General features: G+C 43.5%; 2 protein-coding genes across 2 annotated transcripts in view; both read right to left on the bottom strand.

The window, feature by feature from the left end:
* The window catches only part of apaf1 (apoptotic peptidase activating factor 1), a 68660-nt gene extending 68484 nt beyond the window's left edge, over nt 1-176 (bottom strand). Inside the window, exon 1 of the mRNA XM_084161953.1 lies at nt 24-176. The gene's annotated coding sequence lies outside the window, so the exon portion shown is untranslated. The remainder of the gene's footprint in view (nt 1-23) is intronic.
* Nucleotides 177-677: 501 nt separating this feature from the next.
* LOC311129286 (coiled-coil domain-containing protein 87-like) lies at nt 678-14917 on the bottom strand (the record flags this gene model as incomplete). The annotated part of the gene is made up of 19 exons (XM_084161572.1): nt 678-974; nt 1780-1922; nt 2738-2852; nt 3495-3629; nt 4568-4611; nt 4905-5020; nt 9758-9861; nt 10451-10580; nt 10737-10852; nt 11031-11142; nt 11368-11597; nt 12181-12307; nt 12398-12555; nt 12731-12813; nt 13066-13147; nt 13384-13589; nt 13935-14148; nt 14275-14429; nt 14731-14917. The coding sequence occupies 19 exons, from the start codon at nt 14915-14917 to the stop codon at nt 678-680; spliced, it is 2754 nt and encodes a 917-aa protein (XP_084017698.1).
* Nucleotides 14918-14926: the final 9 nt, after the last annotated feature.

The following is a 14926-nucleotide window of genomic DNA, read 5'->3' on the forward strand; positions in this document are numbered from 1 at the left end:
ACAAAGGAAATACCACTACTCACGTGAATCTATTTGTTCGCTATCCACACTCGATAGTGCTCAGGATTATAATAATTTCCTTTAAAAAAAGAATGTAATTTTGACAAAAAATCCCAACCTATTTTTGAAATGAGTAGGGTTCTTCCTGAATTACAACTGAAACAACTTCCCCGGTCTGAAATGACCAATGCGGTGGCGTCTCGCGCTCACGTGAGAGGGTGTGATAATGCACCGTTGATTGTAACTGGGCAGATGGGAGCATGCTGCCTAGTGATAAGTGACAGCTTTGTTGTTTATTGTACACGCCTGCAGTACTAGCACAGTATCTTTGGTATTAGACTTCGTAATTCTGATAAGACACTTAACAGTGGCCCTAAATAGACTGATAGAGCAAACATCGTGCCTTGTGTCATGGCACTTAGCATTGCATGTTTCTGCCACACTCAGAACAAAATAATATAAATTATTGACAATATATTGACCATATCAAATGTTGCCAATGTCATATGAACCTACTAGTTGTGCATACTGTATATATATATTATCCAATCATGTTCATACATTTACTTGACAAGTGATAATGATAATACATTATACATAATATGAATACATAACAATGATCAAATATAATATTTCCTTCCAAGCAGTGCATACAAACAATTTCCCAAGCATTTTATTCATTTGCTTACAACGTTCAAACTTATACTGGATACACTGAGCTCGGCTGGGTTATGTTGGAGCGGCTGTGGGTGTGTATGAGGGTGGGGTCTCTGGCTGAGGGTCGGGGTGTGTCCTTGGGGGGTGGGGTGGGTGCCCGGGTACAGCTGAAGGTTGGGGTTGAGGGGGGGCAGTCTGGTGGGGAGAGAGCCTCTCCCCTCCACCACCCTCTCCAGAGCCTGGACCCTGCGCTCCTGCTGCAGCCAGTAGAGCATCTCGATGCGGTCCCAGCGCATCTTCTCCCCGTATGGCCTCCCCTAGAGAGAGAGAGTGACAGTTGAAAACACGGCTGTGAGGAAACTGCTTAGTTATGTCTGGCTACACCAGAGTTTTGGGGTGCAGGCTTTTGTTCTAGCCCAATACTAATACACCTGATTAAAGGCCCTCTGTAGCTCAGTTGGTAGAGCATGGCGTTTGCAACACCAGGGTTGTGGGTTCGATTCCCACGGGGGGCCAGTACGAAAATGTATGCACTCACTAACTGTAAGTCGCTCTGGATAAGAGCGTCTGCTAAATTACTTAAATGTAAACCAATGAAGGACTTGATGATGAGTTGAAAAGTTCTGGTTATTGGGGATAATCAGATAAGGGGGACAGGTTGTACCAAAATGAACGAACAACACATAAATGACACAGAGCTCACCATAGCGTTTTCTCAGTATGTATGAGCCTAGTATGTCAATATTTGTTGCTTACAGCATACGTTTTTACTAAACATTATGTTCTAAATAGAATATACAACTAGTACACATTATGTAGTTTTATTAAGTAGTAGGCAAGACAGGACAGATTTCGGACACAGCCAGAGGAAGAAACAGAGAACGTGAGGGAGAGAGAAAGTGAGGGAGAGAGAAACAGAGAAAGTGAGAGAGAGAGAAATAGAGGAAGTGAGGGAGAGAGAAACAGAGAAAGTGAGGGAGAGAGAAACAGAGAAAGTGAGGGAGAGAGAAACAGAGAAAGTGAGGGAAAGAGAAATAGAGGAAGTGAGGGAGAGAGAAACATTTTGCTACGCTGTACACTAATGAATAGACCCCTGATGTATGGCCCATTGGCCTGACTCACCTTGTAGGTGACAGTGTCGTGGAAGCTGTCTGTAATGTGGTGTAGAATCTTAGACAACACCTCCTCCAGAGAGCAGATCTGGGAGTTGAGTTTGCCCCGGTGCTTGGACTCATCCATCCTGGCTAGAGAGGTGCCCCGGTAGCCTGAGAAAGAAAAAAAAGAGTGAGAGAGAGAGGGGTATGAAAGAATGAAAAGAAAGAGAGGAAGGAAAGAAAGAAAGATAAAGAAAAAGAAAGTGAGAGAGGAAGGAAGTAAGGAAGGAAAGAAAGATAGAATGAAAAAAAGAGACAAAGATAGAGCGAGAGACATTCACTTCATATAGTGTACTTTATATATGTTCCTTCACCTTTGACCATACTAGCCTGAATACGCCCGATCACGGAAGCTAAACAGGGTTGGGCCTGGTTAGTACTTGGATGGGAGACTGCCTGGGAATACCAGGTGCTTTCATTTTTTTGTCCAGTAGGGTGTACTCTGGCATTAGATATTTCATGAACTGCCTTTTATTTATATCAATAATAATATGATGATATATTTAACAACTTACAATATATTATTCAATACAATATGCTGTAAAAGCAATATGTTATAATATTGTAAGGAGCACAGGAGGTTGGCGTCACCTTAATTGGAGAGGACGGGCTCGTGGTAATGGCTGGAGCGGAATGGGGGGAATGGTATCAAATACATCAATCACATGGTTCCAGGTGTTTGATGCCATTCCATTTGCTCCGTTCTGGCCATTATTATGAGCTGTCCTCCCCTCAGGAGCCTCCTATGGTAAGGAGATGTAAGGGATGTCAGAGTAGAGTGAACTTTCCCCTAGACGCTGATCTTGGGTCAGTTTTGCATTTCCCCCACTAATGGTTAAGGTTAGGGTTTGGTAGGAGGTACAGCTGATCCTATATCTGCACAGAGGGGAAACTTCACCCCAGAGCAGATATATATTATGCAGTACCTTGCAGGAAGAAGCGGTTGGGGTCAGAAGCCTCCCTCTCAAACAGCTCCAGACGAGCCAGCACAGACTCCCTCTGCTGGATGAGACGGGCAGCGCGCTCCCATGCTGCTGTGGCCTGGGAGGAAACACACACGGATGTAGAAATACACACACACACACACACACACACAGATGTAGAAATACACACACAGATGTAGAAACACACACGCGGATGTATGAATACACACACATATTCACACAATTCTGTTCCAGGTATGGAAGAGATTTTGCTAGTATATGGTGAGCTCTGTGTCTATGGTGATATGGTGAGCTCTGTCTCTATGGTGATATGGTGAGCTCTGTGTCTATGGTTTATGGTGAGCTCTGTCTCTATGGTAATATGTGATCTCTGTCTCTATGGTGATATGGTGAGCTCTGTCTCTATGGTGATATGGTGAGGTAATATGAGCACAGCATCAAGTATCATGCCACCATCTCTACTAACCTCTTTCAGGGCTGTTCAATGTGGGTCCTGGAGGGTCCAAACACTTCTGGTTTTCATCCTCTCCTTCCAATCAGGGACTAATTCAGACCTGGGACACCAGGTGAGTGCAATTAACTACCAGGTAGAAACAGAAACCAGAAGTGTTTCGGCCCTCCAGGACCAGAATTAGACAGCCCTGCTATAGATGGTGGCATGATACTTGTACAGTGAGTGTGCATTCACTTGTATGTATTTGTTATCGTATGTGTGTGTGTGTCAGTGTACTGTGCACACCTTCTCCAGCTGGTCCCTGCGTTCGTGGGAGCTGTACTTGATGGCCATGTCCAGTCTGTGGGCGTCGGGTAGGCAGAGGAGTGTCCAGATCCTCTCCAGCCTGCTCCCCACAGTCACTGTCCTCCTATAGACCTTCTGACAGGGAGCGAGGACAGTTAGTAGAATAAACAGTTTTGGGGAAATAGTATCCATATTGCTAAGGCCTATTCAATTCAAGTCTACATAAAGTCCCTAGGGGTAGGAGCTAGAGTTTGATTTGGAACGGGGCCCAATCAGCCCCGAACCGTTATGAGCCTTTGCGTAGATCTGAAGGAATTGAGCTGTAAGAAATATGGGAAATATTTCCACTAAAATAGCAGAGGCCTTAGGGCTATGTGGTGATGTTACCATGTTGCTAAGTAATACCTTTCCTTCCCATTCCAAAACTCTAGGGGTAGGGGCTAGAGTTTCATTTGGAATTGAGCCTTCTTACAGACATGGAGTACTAGGGTTGGGTCAATTCAACTCATTTAAATTCAACCAATTTACCATGTATGAATTGGTGAATTGAGCACTATTTAAAAAATAAATAATGAATTCTTTATTTAATCTTTATTCATCCAGGAAGTCCCATTGAGGTCAGAATACTTCCTTTACAAGGGAAACCTGGCCAAGAGGGCTGCTCAATAAAAAAATATGGGGAAAACAGAAAATGAAGACCTTGGTGACATCCTGGTTAGTTCCTACTATTTAATGTCTTGGGACAAGGAAGTAGAGATGATGGAATGGGACAAGGTAGTAGAGATGATGGAATGGGACAAGGAAGGAGAGATGATGGAATGGGACAAGGAAGGAGAGATGATGGGAACTACCCAGATCGAAGGCTCCCAGTCTATATGACACATAAAACCTGTATTACAATGGCTGTATATCAATTTACGTGACATTTATAGTATCCATTTACAGTACATTTATAGTATCCATTTACAGTATCCATTTACTGGCTTTGCTCAGCTGGCCAGTGCCACGTCTTCACAAAAGACAAATAATCATTTCGAAATCATCTGTGTACTAAGACACGCACATACACACACCTGTTTAGGGCTGGTGATTTCTTCATCTGGGCTCTCTTCCTCCTCTGTAAAAAAACCAACAGACAATAGGTTACCTATTAGTCTATAAACAATAGGCTATGAAACAGGTTTAATACCAATGTGTCACAAAGCTAAAGTGTCATGTTTCCATGACAGCCACGACATTACCTACTAAACCAGGACTGCTTTTTTAAGCTTTTATTTCACAATCCTTGACTGGAACATCCTGCTTTTGAATGACTCACTACATTACTATGGTCAAAAGTCACAGTGTGTGTGTGTGTGTGCGAATGTGCGTTTGTGTGTGTGCGCGCGCATGTGCCTGTGTGTGTGTTACCCTCCAGTTCAGGTTCCTTCCACAGCCCCCCCAGCAGCACCGCGTTGACGTTCCACAGCCCCGTCACGTACTCCTGCTTCTGACCCTTTAGAGCCTCCATCTTCTGCCTCCGCCTCCTGTCCACACACACACACTGATTTGTTAGCTGCTCGCAGTCCCCATAATGTAAAAAACATGATGACAAAAAAAGAAGGAAAAAAGAAGGAAAATAGTGTGGCAGACAGACAGACAGTAAGACAGACAGTAAGACATAAAGACAGTAAGACAGTAAGACAGATATACAGTAAGACAGATGGACAGTAAGACAGAGACAGTAAGACAGACAGTAAGACATATAGACAGTAAGACAGACAGTAAGACAGACAGACAGTAAGACAGATAGTAAGACAGATAGACAGAAAGATAGACAGACAGTAAGACAGACAGTAAGACAGATAGATAGCAAGACAGATAGACAGTAAGACAGATAGACAGTAAGATAGACAGTTAGACAGACAGTAAGACAGACAGTAAGACAGATAGACAGTAAGACTGATATACAATAAGACAGACAGTAAGACAGATAGACAGTAAGACAGATAGACGGTAAGACAGACAGTAAGACATACAGACAGTAAGACAGACAGACAGTAAGATAAACAGTAAGACAGATAGACAGTAAGACAGATAGACAGTAAGTCAGACAGACAGTTAGACAGACAGTAAGACAGACAGTAAGACAGATAGACAGTAAGACAGATAGACGGTAAGACAGACAGTAAGACATACAGACAGTAAGACAGACAGACAGTAAGATAAACAGTAAGACAGATAGACAGTAAGACAGACAGTTAGACAGACAGTAAGACAGATAGACAGTAAGACTGATAGACAATAAGACAGACAGTAAGACAGATAGACGGTAAGACAGATAGACGGTAAGACAGACAGTAAGACATACAGACAGTAAGACAGACAGACAGACAGTAAGATAAACAGTAAGACAGATAGACAGTAAGACAGACAGTTAGACAGACAGTAAGACAGATAGACAGTAAGACTGATAGACAATAAGACAGACAGTAAGACAGATAGACAGTAAGACAGATAGACAGTAAGACTGATAGACAATAAGACAGACAGTAAGACAGATAGACAGTAAGACAGACCGTAAGACAGATAGACAGAAAGATAGACAGACAGTAAGACAGACAGTAAGACAGATAGATAGTAAGACAAATAGACAGTAAGACAGATAGACAGTAAGACAGATAGACAGTAAGACAGATAGACAGTAAGACAGACAGTTAGACAGACAGTAAGACAGACAGTAAGACAGATAGACAGTAAGACTGATATACAATAAGACAGACAGTAAGACAGATAGACAGTAAGACAGATAGACGGTAAGACAGACAGTAAGACATACAGACAGTAAGACAGACAGACAGTAAGATAAACAGTAAGACAGATAGACAGTAAGACAGATAGACAGTAAGACAGACAGTTAGACAGACAGCAAGACAGACAGTAAGACAGATAGACAGTAAGACTGATAGACAATAAGACAGACAGTAAGACAGATAGACAGTAAGACAGATAGACGGTAAGACAGACAGTAAGACATACAGACAGTAATACAGACAGACAGTAAGATAAACAGTAAGACAGATAGACAGTAAGACAGACAGTTAGACAGACAGTAAGACAGACAGTAAGACAGATAGACAGTAAGACTGATAGACAATAAGACAGACAGTAAGACAGATAGACAGTAAGACAGATAGACGGTAAGACAGACAGTAAAATGTACAGACAGTAAGACAGACAGACAGTAAGACAGACAGTTAGACAGACAGTAAGACAGAAAGTAAGACAGATAGACAGTAAGACAGATAGACAGTAAGACCGACAGACAGTAAGGCAGACAGACAGTAAGGCAGACAGACAGTAAGACAGATAGACAGTAAGACAGACCGTAAGACAGATAGTAAGACAGATAGAACATTAAGACAGACCGTAAGACAGACAGTAAGACAGACAGTAAGACAGACACACAGTAAGATAGACAGTAAGACAGATAGACAGTAAGACAGTGAGTAAGACAGACAGATACACAGTAAGACAGATAGACAGTAAGACAGATAGACAGTAAGACAGACAGACAGTAAGACAGACAGACAGTAAGACAGACAGACAGTAAGACAGACCGTAAGACAGATAGACAGTAAGACAGACCGTAAGACAGATACACAGTAAGACAGACAATAAGACAGATAGACAGTAAGACAGACAGTAAGACAGACAGACAGTAAGACAGACAGACAGTAAGACAGACCGTAAGACAGATAGACAGTAAGACAGATAAACAGTAAGACAGATAGACAATAAGACACAGTAAGACAGATAGACAATAAGACAAACAGTAAGACAGATAGACAGTAAGACAGATAGACAGTAAGACAGACAGTAAGACAGATAGACAATAAGACAAACAGTAAGACAGAAATACAGTAAGACAGATAGACAGTAAGACAGATAGACAATAAGACAGACCGTAAGACAGATAGACAATAAGACAAACATTAAGACAGATAGACAGTAAGACAGACAGTAAGACAGATAGACAGTAAGACAGATAGACAATAAGACAAACAGTAAGACAGATAGACAGTAAGACAGATAGACAGTAAGACAGATAGACAATAAGACAGACAGTAAGACAGATAGACAATAAGACAAACATTAAGACAGATAGACAGTAAGACAGACAGTAAGACAGATAGACAGTAAGACAGATAGACAGATATACAGTAAGACAGATAGACAGTAAGACAGACAGTAAGACAGATAGACAATAAGACAGACAGTAAGACAGATAGACAGTAAGACAGATAGACAATAAGACAAACATTAAGACATATAGACAGTAAGACAGACAGTAAGACAGATAGACAGTAAGACAGATAGACATTAAGACAGAAAGACAATAAGACAGACAGTAAGACAGATATACAATAAGACAAACAATAAGACAGTAAGACAGACAGTAAGACAGATAGACAGTAAGACAGACAGTAAGACAGATATACAGTAAGACAGACAGAGAGTAAGACAGATAGACAATAAGACAGACAGTAAGACAGACATAAAGTAAGACAGACAGTAAGACAGTAAGACAGACAGACAGATAGACAATAAGACAGAGAGTAAGACAGATAGACAATAAGACAAACAGTAAGACAGATAGACAGTAAGACAGATAGACAGTAAGACAGAGACAATAAGACAAACAGTAAGACAGATAGACAGTAAGACAGATAGACAGTAAGACAGATAGACAATAAGACAGACAGTAAGACAGATAGACAATAAGACAAACATTAAGACATATAGACAGTAAGACAGATAGACAGTAAGACAGATATACAGTAAGACAGACAGACAGTAAGACAGATAGACAGTAAGACAGACAGTAAGACAGATAGACAGTAAGACAGATAGACAATAAGACAAACAATAAGACAGATAGACAGTAAGACAGATAGACAGTAAGACAGATAGACAGTAAGACAGATAGACAGTAAGACATATAGACAGTAAGACAGATAGACAGTAAGACAAACATTAAGACAGATAGACAGTAAGACAGATAGACAGTAAGACAGATATACAGTAAGACAGACAGACAGTAAGTCAGATAGACAGTAAGACAGATAGACAGTAAGACAAACAGTAAGACAGATAGACAGTAAGACAGATAGACAGTAAGACAAACATTAAGACAGATAGACAGTAAGACAGATAGACAGTAAGACAGACAGACAGTAAGACAGATAGACAGTAAGACAGACAGTAAGACAGATAGACAGTAAGACAGATAGACAGTAAGACAGATAGACAGTAAGACAAACATTAAGACAGATAGACAGTAAGACAGATAGACAGTAAGACAGATATACAGTAAGACAGACAGACAGTAAGACAGATAGACAGTAAGACAGATAGACAGTAAGACAGATAGACAATAAGACAAACATTAAGACAGATAGACAGTAAGACAGACAGTAAGACAGATATACAGTAAGACAGACAGACAGTAAGACAGATAGACAATAAGACAAACAGTAAGACAGATAGACAGTAAGACAGTAAGACAGATAGACAGTAAGACAGACAGTAAGACAGATAGACAATAAGACAAACAGTAAGACAGATAGACAGTAAGACAGATAGACAATAAGACAGACAGTAAGACAGATAGACAATAAGACAAACATTAAGACAGATAGACAGTAAGACAGACAGTAAGACAGATATACAGTAAGACAGATAGACAGTAAGACAGATATACAGTAAGACAGACAGACAGTAAGACAGATAGACAGTAAGACAAACAGTAAGACAGATAGACAATAAGACAGACAGTAAGACAGATAGACAGATAGACAATAAGACAAACATTAAGACAGATAGACAGTAAGACAAACAATAAGACAGTAAGACAGACAATAAGACAGATAGACAGTAAGACAGACAGTAAGACAGATATACAGTAAGACAGACAGACAGTAAGACAGATAGACAATAAGACAGACAGTAAGACAGATAGACAGTAAGACCGACAGTAAGACAGATATACAATAAGACAAACATTAAGACAGTAAGACAGACAATAAGACAGATAGACAGTAAGACAGACAGTAAGACAGATATACAGTAAGACAGATATACAGTAAGACAGACAGACAGTAAGACAGACAGACAGTAAGACAGATAGACAATAAGACAGACAGTAAGACAGACAGAAAGTAAGACAGACAGTAAGACAGACAGACAGACAGACAGACAGACAGACAGTAAGACCGACAGACTTCTTCCTCTCGTCTCGTCGTAGCTGGAGCAGCCTTCTCCTCTCGTCCTCTTCACTATCGCCACTGTCGTACAGGTGGAATGCCGCCCACAGGTAGTTAGAGTCCTACACAGACAAAGTCCTAGTCAATCACTCTCTGATACCACTAAAATATCTGGACATGTACATAACTGGACATGTAAATAACTGGACATGTATCCAGTGCTTGAATTGGGCCCGGAAAAACACTGGTACTGAGTACTGGCACCTTGACTTTTCTACTGCTTGAGGTCAGGCACCTCATAGAATAATGACTGAAAATATTGCGAAGTTCCAGCACCTAAATATAAACAGTACTCAAGCCCTAAATGAGTACCGGCACCTATTTTAAGTTTCACGTTTTATTTGTCACATGCATAATTACAGTGAAATGCTTAACTTTCAACCCCTACCCAACAGGGCACAGTATTCAATATAAAAATGTAGAACTGCTAAAAAACAACAACAACAAAACACGAGAAATAAGTCAAGCCCTGTCTATAATGTACATGCATAACCTATGGTCCATTTCAAAAGTCTATTGAGATTTATTTGCACACAAAACCAGTTGATTTTCTTCTAGTTATCAATCGATTTTATGCATTTCCTGCCTTCTATTAATTAGAATGTCTTCTTCTATTTGTTTCCTGTAACTACAGAATGTGTGACCTCTGACCTGATTGGTGATGTATCGGAGGTAGTCCTCCACTGAGAGGTCAGTCTTCCACCACTGCAGCCAGGCCGTGTAGGCCCGGGAGTTCTGGTCCTCCGGTTTCTTCTGGTCCTCTGGGATCTCGGTCCTCTTTCTGGAAACACACACACACACACAGACGTACGAACACACACTTTGAGTTACCTTGGGAGAGCTGCAGCTCTCTTTGAGCAAAGTAATTGTATTATGAGAGAGAGCGTGTTAAAGTGGTGTTCAGGTGTTGAATCAAGTGGGACATAGGGTACAGTACCTGTGGGACATGGCGTTGGTGTTCTGTCTCTTCAGCTGTGGGTTGATGAACCTCTGGTGGTTTTTCTTCTTCAGACTCCATCTGATGTTGGTCAGGGCTGGCTCTATCATGGGGTCCTATAGGGGAAAGGAACAGATCATTTGGGGGTCAATTCTATTTAAATTCAAGGAATTCATTGAAATTCTGGTTCAACAATTGCCAATTCAATAATGGATTTTTCCATTCTTGAATTGAAATTTCAATACTTCCTGAATTAAATAAATTCAACAGGCAATGTAAAAGAGTATATCTCACCTCATCGAAGTTGAGATACAGTGTAGATTTACTTTTGGATAACTCCTTATAGACTTCCTTTATTTCTTCCCCGGCAAACAGGTTACGATCCAGCCATCGAGGAGAGTTCAAGCTGTTTAGAGAAAAAGAGAGAGAACAGGATAGAGAGAGAGAGAACAGGATAGAGAGAGAGAGAGAGAGAGAGAGAGAGAGAGAGAGAGAGAGAGAGAGAGAGAGAGAGAGAGAGAGAGAGAGAGTTGGTGAGTGAGAGGTCAGACCACCATGATGAGGTCATAATGATAGTAACAGTATAATCATCATCATCACTCACACTGAGTAGTAATAATAACATGACTACCCTCTGCCTCCTCTGTGACCCACCTCTTTGGTGAGGTAGTTGTAAACAGGTGGGTATGTGTGGATGTTGATGGTGTCGCGGAGAACCCTGTCTGAGATGCGGGCTGCGGCCGTGCGGGCTAGAGAGCCGTGGGACAGGGCCGCGTTCACCACAGCTCCCTGGGGGTGTTCCGGTTCCTCCAGTGGCACCCTGCACCTCTCCCTCTTCTCCTCCTTCTCCTTCTCCTGTTTCTGGAAGTGGACAAAAATAGAGAGGGATTTGGAAGTGTAATTATGCAAGTTGCATAGTCAAAAGTCAATGACAGACCAGGCAGCAAGGTTAACCTACTTTAGCATTGTTTGGTGCTATTTGTACAAATGCAGAGGTGTGTGTTCCCTACCTGCAGAGTGTGTTCCATACCTGCAGAATGTGTTCCCTACCTGCAGAGTGTGTTCCCTACCTGCAGGGTGTGTTCCCTACCTGCAGTGTGTTCCCTACCTGCAGAGTGTGTTCCCTACCTGCAGAGTGTGTTCCCTACCTGCAGAGTGTGTTCCCTACCTACAGAGTGTGTTCCCTACCTGCAGAGTGTGTTCCCTACCTACAGAGTGTGTTCCCTACCTGCAGAGTGTGTTCCCTACCTGCAGAGTGTGTTCCCTACCTGCAGAGTGTGTTCCCTACCTACAGAGTGTGTTCCCTACCTGCAGAGTGTGTTCCCTACCTGCAGTGTGTACCCTACCTGCAGAGTGTGTTCCCTACCTGCAGAGTGTGTTCCCTACCTGCAGGGTGTGTTCCCTACCTGCAGTGTGTTCCCTACCTGCAGAGTGTGTTCCCTACCTGCAGGGTGTGTGTGAGCTGTTGTAGTTTGGTGGAGCGTCTCCACGTCAGGGCCTTGATCAGAGGAGGGAGGTCTGCGTCATGGTCTGTCACGGCCTGATCCACAATCACTCTGTCCTGTAGCAACCTAGATACATACACACACACAGACAAGCACAAAAATACATATACACACATAAGCACAAACATACACACACACACTCCCGCCCACACACACCTCCTGAGGTCGTGGGCAAGGTCAATGGGCTTCTCGAGGCTGGAGCATGGCCCAGTGGCCAGCAGCACCAGGGGGGACTGGGGTCTGGAAGGCAGGGCCTCCATCTCCAGCTCCTCCAGGAGAGACTCCCTCTGCAGGTCTGGCATGGAACTACACCCCTGGGTGCCCACAATAATAACTCCATAAAATATAACTCATAAAAATAACTAAATAAGCTATAACTTATAAAATAAGTTACACATATATAATTATGAGTTATACAAGTTATGACTTGTAAATAATGACCATCCTGTATGCATATCTTCAGGGACCAGTTGTAGTGGGTGTGAATACCTTTAGTCTGGTGTAGCCATGGTAATACATGCTGGGTTCCTCGTCTGCTTGTGAAACATTGGCCAAGCTGGCCCGTGCTGCACCTAAACACACACACATATATCACTACTACTAGTACAACTAACAAACAATTGTTTATCATTGTCACAAGTGTACTTGACTATGTGTGTGTGCCCGTCTGTGTAAGAGAAAGAGAGACAGAGAGACAGAAGAGACAGAAAGAGAGACAGAAAGAGAGAGAGAGAGAAAGAGAGAGAGAGAAAGAGAGAGAAAGAGAGAGAGAGAGAAAGAGAGAGAGAGAAAGAGAGAGAGAGTGAAAGATAGAGATAGCAAGCCTTTGTTGGTGATCAGCTCCAGGTGGCAGGGCATCAGGTCATAGACATGCTCCAGGTCCATGTCTCCCATCTTTTCAGTCATCTGACAGACAGACAGGGAGAGAGATGGGAACATCTCAGCTCCCTGTCGCTTTACCACACACAGACAAACACACCAGAACAGCAGAGAAGCAAGTGTACACACACATTCACACGCATGGAGACACACACACACAGAAAGATGTAGGTACCGCACAAAGACAGACAGACACACCCACAAACCCACCGACCCAACCACACACAACACACACTCTCCCTCTCTCTTCCTCTGTCTCTCACCTCTCGGAGGTCCCTCTCCATAAGGTTTTTGCCATGTCTGATGGCAATGCTCTTCTTGCAGCCAGCCTTGGCCTGCAGAGTCAGACTGAAGTCCAGTTTGCGTGGCAGCGCTGCGGGTGTCTCCATCGCCCCCTTCAGGTCGCGCCCGGCAGCTCTGGGTCTCTCAGCGCTCAGCCGGGCTCTCCGCGTAGCCTTGATCCCTGCCGCTACACTGCGTCTGATCGAGTGGACGTTTAAACTGCGTAGAAAGAATAACCGTTAGCAATAACGAGAACAATAACAACAATCAATTGTATTTACAGCTGCTTGGTGAGTTTGCTTTCATCGACAAAAGGTGGGTGATCGATAATTCAAGTAACGAGCTTAGATGGCAAGTTCGCCTATAAGAATTTGGCTACCATTGGTTTCAATTGTAAATCTTGGTTAAAGAAGCTAGAGATGTTGATTTGAGGACCTTTGCGTCCCACCTAGGAAATAATCGAGCTAGGGGAAACCCTGCTCGCCAGTCACTCACAGGCTGGTGCAGTCTATGGCCATCTAGGCTCCCAGGCGGCTGCGGTTGACCTGGTCGCTGAAGACGGCGCGGCGCCTCAGCCTGTCCAGCAGGTGGAGGTAGTTGAGGTAGAGCTCCTGGCAGATGCGGAGCACCTCCTGGCACGTCTCCGCCTGCAGCTGCCTATTCTCCTCCTGGTTCAGCGTGGGCTCATCCATCAGCCCCTTCAGGTCCTGCCAGATCAGGCCCAGCTCTGACGTCATCACCACCGCCTTGGGGGGAGGGGTATGTGTGTGTGTGTCAGTGTTCCATCCATCTATCTATCCAACCATCCATCCATTTAGTAGATGCTTAGGAGAGAGAGAGAGTGTATACTGGATCCTAAAGGAGTGCCTCACCAGAGCTTGCTGATCCTCCACAGGGGTGGAGTGGAGCACGGAATGCTCCTGGATCCTGTGCTGCAGCTGCTGACACATGTCGGCCAGGGAGGTGGGGTTGGTCTTCACCCCCTCTGACACCGACGGGGACACTGGCCTCTCCTCCTGGACCCTGTCTGGGAGGAACAACACACCCAGGACGTCGCATACCTTTCATTCTCCTGTATCACCTCCATTAAAAGATGTGTGGGGCATGTGGATAGAGAAAATAGCCTATGTAGATCGAGACCCTGTTTGTGTTTTCAGGTCAGCCCTGTAGATGAATAGGCCTAGTTTTAGAATTTCAGTGGCAAATACACATCATTTTGTTGATTCAAATAACTCAAAGGCCTCATGCATACAATCAAGGATCAACAACAGCACCTCACACAAGACTCCTGGCTGTCTTCCCTCCACCTGCTTTAGGTCCCCACACACCTGCCCTCTTCTCTCCCTCGGGGCTGGACTGGAAGAAGAGGGACAGTGGCCCCAGGATGCTGCGGTCTCTCTGCTGGACGTCCTGGGTGCAGGCCTCCATCTGGGTCATGGAGTACAGCATGTCCTGGCCCTCTGCCACCCACCGTTTGGCCTCCGCCGCTCGGGAGAGATGGCCCACCACTTTCATTTTGCCACC

Source organism: Coregonus lavaretus (genome assembly GCF_964263955.1).
Source record: "Coregonus lavaretus genome assembly, chromosome: 5".
NCBI lineage: Eukaryota > Metazoa > Chordata > Actinopteri > Salmoniformes > Salmonidae > Coregonus > Coregonus lavaretus.